The sequence below is a fragment of the Bos mutus genome, chromosome 1 (genome assembly GCF_027580195.1).
Source record: "Bos mutus isolate GX-2022 chromosome 1, NWIPB_WYAK_1.1, whole genome shotgun sequence".
In the NCBI taxonomy this organism is placed as follows: Eukaryota; Metazoa; Chordata; class Mammalia; order Artiodactyla; family Bovidae; genus Bos; species Bos mutus.
The window spans coordinates 51036896-51047251 of NC_091617.1; the positions used below are offsets into that span (position 1 = coordinate 51036896).

The 10356-nt window shown below is 39.5% G+C and overlaps 1 protein-coding gene across 1 annotated transcript; it reads left to right on the forward strand.

The window, feature by feature from the left end:
- Positions 1-9076: 9076 nt before the first annotated feature.
- On the forward strand, positions 9077-10063 carry CCDC54 (coiled-coil domain containing 54). The gene has a single exon (XM_005910182.3). The coding sequence runs from the start codon at positions 9077-9079 to the stop codon at positions 10061-10063; it is 987 nt and encodes a 328-aa protein (XP_005910244.1).
- The last annotated feature ends 293 nt before the right edge of the window (positions 10064-10356 follow it).

A 10356-nucleotide genomic window follows, 5' to 3' on the forward strand; every position in this document is an offset into this window, starting at 1 on the left:
TGATTTTGGAGCCCCCAAAATAAAGTCTGACATGGTTTCCACTGTTTCCCCATCTATTTCCCATGAAGTGATGGGACCAGATGCCATGATCTTCGTTTTCTGAATGTTGAGCTTTAAGCCAACTTTTTCACTCTCCTCATTCACTTTCATCAAGAGGCTTTTTAGTTCCTCTTCACTTTCTGCCATAAGGGTGGTGTCATCGGCGTATCTGAGGTTATTGATATTTCTCCCGGCAATCTTGATTCCAGCTTGTGCTTCCTCCAGCCCAGCGTTTCTCATGATGTACTCTGCATTTAAGTTAAATAAGCAGGGTGACAATATACAGCCTTGACGTACTCCTTTTCCTATTTGGAACCAGTCTGTTGTTCCATGTCCAGTTCTAACTGTTGGTTCCTGACCTGCATACAGGTTTCTTAAGGGGCAGGTCAGGTGGTCTGGTATTCCCATCTCTTTCAGAATTTTCCAGAGTTTTTTGTGATCGACACAGTCAAAGGCTTTGGCATAGTCAATAAAGCAGAAATAGATGTTTTTCTGGAACTCTCTTGCTTTTTTTTCCATGATCCAGCAGATGTTGGCAATTTGATCTCTGGTTCCTCCACCTTTTCTAAAACCAGCTTGAACATTTGGAAGTTCACGGTTCATGTATTGCTGAAGCCTGACTTGGAGAATTTTGAGCATTACTATACTAGCATGTGAGATGAGTGCAATTGTGTGGTAGTTTGAGCATTCTTTGGCATTGCCTTTTTTGGGATTGGAATGAAAACTGACCTTTTCCAGTCCTGTGGCCACTGCTGAGTTTTCAAAATTTGCTGGCATATTGAATGCAACACTTTCACAGCATCATCTTTCAGGATTTGAAATAGCTCAACTGGAATTCCATAACCTCCACTAGCTTTGTTCGTAGTGATGCTTCCTAAGGCCCACTTGACTTCACATTCCAGGATGTCTGGCTCTAGGTGAGTGATCACACCATCGTGATTATTTGGGTCGAGAAGATCTTTTTTGTACAGTTCTTCTGTGTATTCTTGCCACCTCTTCTTAATATCTTCTGCTTCTGTTAGGTCCGTACCATTTCTGTCCTTTATTGTGCCCATCTTGTCATGAAATGTTCCTTTGGTACCTCTAATTTTCTTGAAGAGATCTCTAGTCTTTCCCATTCTGTTGTTTTCCTCTATTTCTTTGCATTGATCGCTGAGGAAGGCTTTCTTATCTCTCCTTGCTATTCTTTGGACTCTTTCCTTTTCTCCTTTGCTTTTCACTTCTCTTCTTTTCACAGCTATTTGTAAGGCCTCCCCAGACAGCCATTTTGCTTTTTTGCATTTCTTTTCCATGGGGATGGTCTTGTTTCCTGTCTCCTGTACAATGTCACAAACCTCCATCCATAGTTCATCAGGCATTCTATCTATCAGATCTAGGCCCTTAAATCTATTTCTCACTTCCACTGTATAATCATAAAGGATTTGATTTAGGTCATACGTGAATGGTCTAGTGGTGTTCCCTACTTTCTTCAATTTCAGTCTGAATTTGGCAATAAGGAGTTCATGATCTGAGCCACAGTCAGCTCCCGGTCTTGTTTATGCTCACTGTAGAGAGCTTCTCTATCTTTGGCTGCAAAGAATATAATCAATCTGATTTTGGTGTTGAGCATCTGGTGATGTCCATGTGTAGAGTCTTCTCTTGTGTTGTTGGAAGAGGGTGTTTGCTATGACCAGTGTGTTCTCTTGGCAAAACTCTATATATGCGTTAGTATATTGTATTGGTGTTTTTCTTTCTGGTTTACTTCACTCTGTATAACCGGCTCCAGTTTCATCCACCTCATTAGAACTGATTGAAATGTATTCTTTTTAATGGCTGAGTAATATTCCATTGTGTATATGTGCCACAGCTTTCTTATCCATTCATCTGCTGATGGACATCTAGGTTGCTTCCATGTCCTGGCTATTATAAAAAGTGCTGCGATGAACATTGGGGTACACATGTCGTTTCAATTCTGGTTTCCTCAGTGTGTATGCCCAGCAGTGGGATTGCTGGGTCACATGGCAGTTCTAATTCCAGTTTTTAAAGGAATCTCCACACTGTTCTCCATAGTGGCTGTACTAGTTTACATTCTCACCAACAGTGTAAGAGGGTTCCCTTTTCTCCATACCCTCTCCAGCATTTATTGCTTGTAGACATTTGGATAGCAGCCATTCTTACTGGCGTGAAATGGTACCTCATTGTGGTTTTAAATTTCTTGATGAAAGTGAAAGAGGAGAGTGAAAAAGTTGGCTTAAAGCTCAACATTCAGAAAAATAAGATCATAGCATCTGGTCCCATCACTTCATGGGAAATAGATGGGGAAACAGTGGAAACAGTGACAGACTTTATTTTTTTGGGCTCCAAAAGCACTGCAGATGGTGACTGCAACCATGAAATTAAAAGATGCTTACTCCTTGGAAGGAAAGTTATGACCAACCTAGACAGCATATTAAAAAGCAGAGATAATACTTTGTTAACAAAGGTCTGTCTAGTCAAGGCTATGGTTTTTCCAGTAGTCATGTATGAATGTGAGAGTTGGACTATAAAGAAAGCTGAGCGCCGAAGAACTGATGCTTTTGAACTGTGGTGTTGGAGAAGACTCTTGAGAGTCCCTTGGACAGCTAGGAGATCCAACCAGTCCATCCTAAAGGAAATCAATCCTAGGTGTTCATTGGAATGACTGATGTTGAAGTTGAAACTCAATATTTTGGCCACCTGATGTGAAGAGCTGAGTCATTTGAAAAGACTCTGATGTTGGGAAAGATTGGAGGCAGGAGGAGAAGGGGACAACAGAGGATGAGATGGTTGGATGTCATCACCGACTCAGTGGACATGAGTTTGGGTAAACTCTTGGAGTTGGTGATGGACAGGGAGCCTGGCGTGCTACTGTTCATGGGGTCACAAACAGTTGGACACGACTGAGTGACTGAACTGAATAAACATTATTGGCGCCACAGAGTAGAAGTGGCCCCCTCACCCCATGTATCACTCTAACCAGTTCGTCTTATCAGTATCACTCAGTTTTATCAGTTTATGCAGCTGAGAGAGTGGCATCACTGCACCACGTTCTGCCTGTCACATAAGCACTATGCTTCTGCTTTCCTCTGCATTCCTGCCATGATCCTGCACAACAACTCTGATTTCAATCTCATTCTCTTCTCCTCATGACTAAAGAGGAAGAAAAGTAGAAGAAAAGAGCTTTGTTACTTTGTGTAACATTGGATTAGGGCGTCCTCATGAATATATTGTTATCCCCTTGGGTCAGCCACCCTAACCAAATCTGAAAGACCTTTATGATTCTTGTTTTCTCAATCTTTTATCTCAGTCTGTATGTAACAAGTGATGTTTGGGTTGGTTGGGGAGCAGGTTCTGATAAACCTGGTCCTCAAATTTTGGAGGGGAAGTAAAAGACCTTTCAATAATTTGTCATGGTCACAAGCACTAGGCACACAAATAGTACTAGATGACTGCAGATGTAACATAAAGGGTACAAATAATGCCCAGTTGCTAGCGTGATAACTATAGTTCTATCCATTTCTCTCCCAGTGGGGCCTTCCCTGGTGTTTCAGATGGTAAAGAATCCATCTGCAATGCAGGAGACTGGGGTTTGAACCCTGGGTGGGGAAAATTCCCTGGAGGAGGGAATGGCTACGCACTCCAGTGTTCTTGCATGGAAAATTCCATGGACAGTGCAATCTGGTGGGTTACAGTCTGTGGGATGGATCCCAAAGAGCCAGACATGACTGAATGACTAACACTTTCCCCTTTTCTTCCTCTCCCAACTCAAAAACCATGTTTAAAAAGATGTAAATCAGGGTGATTTTATATAGATAATCATGACTCTACCATAATTAATTTATAGTTAACTTACTCAAAAAACACCAGCATTTTAAACATGAATAATATTATCTATTATTAGAGCCATCTCTCCAGTGGTTATTACCTGCCCCGCTGCCTGACACCATGGCTGGTTGCTCGAGGTACACTAGCTGTACTAGGAGACAGAATGCCAGTTTGTCAGACCTTGTTTATGCATTCTGGTGTCTTTCTAATCCAAATGCTTTATTTATCTGCCTTTGTAGATTTTGAACAGTGAGCAGCACATGCTTTACATCTTGGTCAGAGAATGGCAGAATGGCCTCTTCACTGAAACAGAGGAATGAAAGGCAGAGTAAGGGACAAGGAGAGCAGAGCTAATTTCCTCTCTCATTCAAAAGGAGAGTAAGAAGGTGGTTAGAGAGGAGCAGAAAGAGTTTACAAGTATTGAACACTTTAATCTTCAAAGTCACTCTACAAAATAGGTGTTGTTATTATCCCATTTTACACTCTTGTGAGAAGTTAGTAACTTGACTAAGCACACAGAGTCAATGAATAGGAGAGCCTTGCACCCTAACCTTTCTGGCTCCAAGTATCATTCTTTAAAGCCATCCACCTGGAGGACATTTTTCCTTGATAAGAGTCAGCAACTACGCCCCCGTCTGCCAAGTTATTTTGGTTACTTCAATATTATGAAGTCCTAAATGGCTTCAGGAGAAGGCAATGGCACCCCACTCCAGTACTCTTGCCTGGAAAATCCATGGACAGAGGAGCCTGGTAGGCTGCAGTCCATGGGGTCGCTAAGAGTCGGACACGACTGAGCGACTTCACTTTCACTTTTCACTTTCATGCATTGGAGAAGGAAATGGCAACCCACTCCAGTGTTCTTGCCTGGAGAATCCCAGGGACGGGGGAGCCTGGTGGGCTGCCATCTCTGGGGTCGCACAGAGTCAGACACGACTGAAGCAACTTAGCAGCAGCAGCAGAAATGGCTTCATATCTCTAGTAAGATCCCAAAGGGAAGGGGTCAGCTCAATTCCTGTTATTCATTCACGTGTTGACTACTCTCACAGCTTCACTCTAATCAATAGGCTTGCATTCTCCCACTACAGGGTTTCCCTGGTGGCTCAGATGGTAAAGAAATCTGTCTGCAATGCAGGAGACCTGGGTTCAATCCCTGGGTTGGGAAGATTCCTTGAAGAAGGGAATGGCAACCGACTCCAGTATTCTTGCCTGGAGAATTCCATGGATAGAGGAGCCTGGCAGGCTACTGTCCATGAGGACAGCTCTTCACTATCCAACAAGCCCCAAATAGGCTGAAGCTACTTTCATTAACATTAATAGATAAATAATTAAAAACCCAGATAGGTTTATGTTTGCATCAAAACTACTAGGTTCATTTTTGTTTTATAAAAATAATCAGTATAGGGACTTCCCTGCCAAAGTAAGGGACACAGGTTCAATCCTGAGTCTGGGAAGATTCCACATGCCACGGAGCAACTAAGCCCATGCTCCACAACTACTGAGCCTGAGCTCCTAGAGCTTGTGTGCCACAACTAGAGAAGCCAACTCAATGAGAAGTCTGAGCACTGCAGTGAAGAGCAGCCAGCCCCCACCAGCTGCAACTAGAGAAAGCCCCGTGCAGCTGTGAAGACCCAGAGCAGGCAAAAGTAAATAACTAAATAAAATTTTTTAAAAAATCAGTATACATGAATATTTTTAGTTGAAAAATTTTAAATCTGTTTATATTATAGTTGCTATACTTTTACTACATTAAGGCAAGAATAACCTCTAAATGTTCGTGTTTACTTGCTTGAATTAGAGATAGTTCAACTTCTAAAGTCTTTACAAAGTTCTTCAAATAGCTTTGATGAATAAGCAAACAATTAATTTTTTCATATTTCTGAAAATTTAATGAAAATGAGTTTTTATAAATATATAGTGTATTTTTTCTAAAAAGCAAAATGTCTTTTTCTGAGTTGACAAATACATATTTTTATTATATTTGTGTGTGTGGCAATAGAGAAACAAGTGGCCCATGTAAGGATTTGAAATTTCACTCTGCCCATTTTTTAGCAGAAAGGAAAGTTATTTGACTTCTCTGATTTCAGTTAATTAAGCTAATATTTAGAACAATGTCTGGTATGTATCCAATAAGTCTTAGCTGTTATTAACCTGGAGGGAGTAATTGCTCCAAGCAGTCCCTGCAATTTAATTGGGAATTTCTGTAAAGCAAGAATACCTAATGTACAAATTGCCTCCAAATGTAATGAAATTTTAATACTAACTTAACAATTAATGAAGATGATATAATAGTACACTCTGGAGATATTTAATTAAACATTTATGGTTTCAATCTTGCATCTTTTGATATTCTGAGCACAGGTTTGTTTTTTTTTTTTCTACCTCTTGAATACTTATTTTTATTGGCCCTTGAAATGTCATAGTACTAAGTATTTGTAGTGCTTGATGGATAAGATGGTCTTGGCCAAAGTAAATGGGACAGCTTTGAAGGCTACCTTTTCTGGCTCCAAATTACTTTCGGTGATAGTCTGCCTCTTGGAGAACATTTCTTCTCAGCAAGAGTTTGGTAAAGTTTCTAGAAGTTTTGGAAAGGTTACTAAACTGGGATTCAAAGACAGGACAGTAAAGTAAAAATCCCAGGTATCACTGACAAGCCAAAATTCTAAAACTACTTTTGCTTAAATTCAGAGTTTATACCAAAACCTAGGCTGAAGCTGGCCCTGCATTTAAACATAAACAGGAGAAAGAATGATTTAGTAGAGGGTTGGAACCGGCACTGATCCAAGAAGGAATATCTTCTTTAATAAACTGGGACTATATCTTGACATACATAGTTATCATGTCATTTTAATTTTCCAAATGGCATTGCAAAACCAATGGTGGGTAAAACTGATACCTTAGCACAAGCCAAGGCAAAAGTACTAAACTACCAATAGTGATTGTATTTTTCACTTCCATTCAATCAGAGAAGAAGAAAAAGAAGGCATACAAGAAAAAGCCAGCTTAGCTCTAGAACATCCTTGATGAAGCATAAAATTTTACATTTTATTAAATTTTAACCTTCTGTATGTCTTTTTAATATTAAGCATGATGTAATGTGAAGTACCCATAAAGCACTTCTGCTGCTTACAGAAATATAATTGTCTCCAGGAAAAGTACTTATTTGAGTTACAAATAAGCTGTTTTTTTCATGGAACATAGTTTTGAAAGAAAAACTGGCAGCCAACTATGGTATTCATACTTGGGTATTTGGCAAGCATTTTTGCAAAAAAAAAAAAAAATGGATGTGGAGATCCTGTCACTTCAAGAAAAACAACTAACAAGCTTAATAAATTTCAAGTTTTGCAAGCTAAAATTAAAATTTTGGAAAATTTTATCTGCCACCACGAGCTTGGCCTCTTGCCAATACTCAAAGACTTTTCTGGTGAGATTGGTGGGATATTAATGAACATGATATTTGGATATTATATAATAAAATGAGCTACCATTTGAAAGATTTGCATTATTCAGTGAATCATTACTTTCCAAATGACCAATGCATGATATTACACATCTATTAAAAATTGAAGATAGACCAGTGAATTTTAATGTAACAGTATTATTCTGGTCTAAGATTACACAATGTACTTAACTTCTAATCAATTATCATTTGTCAAATTTTAGTGGGTAGAAAGAATAAAAGCTGTAATTAACTGATAAGGTCATTAAAATATCCTCTCCATTTATATATTTATGTGAAGCCATATTTTCTTCATCTACTTCAACCAAAACAACAGATAAAATGCAGAAGCAGATATGAGAATCAAGGTTCAGTTCAGTTCGGTTCAGTTCAGTCTCTCAGTCGTGTCTGACACTTTGTAACCCCATGGACTGCAGCATGCCAGGCCTCCCTGTCCATCACCAACTCCCGGAGTTTACTCAAACTCTTGTCCATCGAGTTGGTGATGCCATCCAACCATCTCACCTTCTGTTGTCCCCTTCTCCTACTGCCTTTGATCTTTCCCAGCATCAGGGTCTTTTCAAATGAGTCAGCTCTTCGCATCAGGTGGACAAAATATTGGAGTTTCAGCTTCAACATCAGACCTTCCAATGAACACCCAGGACTGATCTCCTTTAGGATGGACTGGTTGGATCGCCTTGCAGTCCAAGGCACTCTCAAGAGTCTTCTCCAACACCACAATTCAGAAACATCAATTCTTTGGCAGTCAGCTTTCTTCACAGTCCAACTCTCACATCCATACATGACTACTGGAAAAACCATAGCTTTGACTAGATGGACCTTTGTTGGCAAAGTAATGTCTCAGCTTTTTAATATGCTGTCTAGGTTGGTCGATAACTTTTCTTCCCCGAGCAAGGCTCTTTTAATTTCATGGCTGCAATCACCATGTGCAGTGATTTTAGATCCCCCCAAAATAAAGCCTGTCACTGTTTCCATTGTTTCCCCTTCTATTTGCCATGAAGTGCTGGGACCAGATGCCATGATCTTAGTTTTCTGAATGTTGAGTTTTAAGCCAACTTTTTCACTCTCCTCTTTCACTTTCATCAAGAGGCTCTTTAGTTCTTTGCTTTCTGCCATAAGGGTGGTGTCATCTGCATATCTGAGGTGATTGATATTTCTCCTGGCATGTCTTCTATTAATTCATGCATTTAAAACATTTGCAAATATATAAACAATGCTGTGGTTTTCATGATTTTTTCTTTTGGAAGATATAATTATTTTTTCATAAAAATGTCATATATGTTAACATGTATTGGGTTTACTTTTTTAATGAATTAATATCAAGATTTATTTAGTTTTCATCTCTAATATGGAATATTGAGTGATAATAATTCATAAACAAAAGTTCTGTGGTGCTCAATTTTTACAAGTGAAAAAGAGTCCTGTGACCAAAACTTTTGACAGTTATGGCCCTAAGGTTAAAGAAATTCTAGACCAGCAGCTATTGTGACATCAGCTTCAGGTCAACCTATGAAGGATTTCACACAATTGCTCAGTATTTCACAGAGCTCTCCAGGCTGAACTGCCCTATAAGAAGCTAACCATCGAAGAGGGCCTGCTATTGTCCTTGATGTTCTCCATAGGACATTCAACAATGTCACCAGGAAAGATACCCAACAAAGAGTAAGAGAAAAACCATTTCATTCTTCGATTTCTTTGCTTCTTTCTTTGATTTTGGTCAGGTTTCCCAACACTTTGTCTCTTGTTTCATTATGCAAGATGTACAAACTTCAAGCCAAAAGGGTAAAAGCTGCTGCTGGGCAGATGTGGAATTCAAATTTCTCCAAGATCAGACAATCTCTTAAAAATGCTTACCACAAATGTAAGAATCAGTATCCGAATTCAACCAGATGTCCAACTATGACTTCCCATGATTGTGATCAAGAGGACCTTAATGCTGATGAAGAAATGAATCTTCTAGTAATGCTCCAAGATATTAAAACCACCCAGCTTGAACTCCTCAGCCAAATGACTGGCATGATCTGTGCATTATCAAAAATCCAGGAAAAGACTGACTTCTTTCAGAAGCAGATGCAAGTCCTGGAAACCAAAATGAATGTTAATGAAAATAAACAGTGTGCAACAGCTGAAGATATCTTCTCTGTGAAGGAAGACGTTGATGCTTTAAAGAAGAAGGTGACAGAGCTGGGAAACCAGAATTCTTGCTCCAATGTACATTGTTTAGAGGTCCTGGATGGAGAAAAGGGTAAAGAGATCCTAGAACTTCTTCACAAAGGCACACAATCAGAAACTCTGAAGAACACACTGACCTCTATAGATTCTGAAATCTCTTCAGCAGAACCAGAGAAAGTGCTCAGTTATCCTAAGTCCACTGATCATCTTGAGGAAAAAACAATATCTCCCCAAATCAAAGCTCTGAAGAAAAGTAACTATCAAAATGCATTAAGAAGCTTCCAAAAAGCAAAGTCAAATATTTATATTTACCCAGACTTTAATACATGGATCAAGCTAACTTTTGTCCATGGAGGAAAGTGGAGATTTTTCCTCAGCGCAACCAAGTTAGAGGAATTCATCCAGTGGCTTCTTTCCAGGCCAACCCTCCCTCCTGAGGAACCACAAGTCATAACCCAGAAGTATTGTCTTTTCACTGGGCCTATCACAAACTTGACCACCATCTGTGTCTCTGTTTTCAACTACATTTATTGTCTTTTTGGTTCCTCAAAAGAGGAAGTAACTCGACTATAGAGTAATTTTCTGCTTTGCTTGGTACAAAATAAATGTAACCTGGCTATGCCAAGCATTCACATGTCTTTGTGGCTGCTGTAAACTCCTTGGTAGTAAAGTTAGCTCACTGTGCGTTGGCTGCCTGCAAAGTTTCTTTATGTCTACAGTAAGTTGAGGCATATCATCCCATTAGACAATTGTGATGCATTTTCTGCCAAGTTTCTTATTTTCCCAAAAGCAATTAATGAGGACTCCTCCAGTGCCCATTTCATAGATAACTGGAAACAAAGAATAAAGGGGTCCAAAATGAGAAA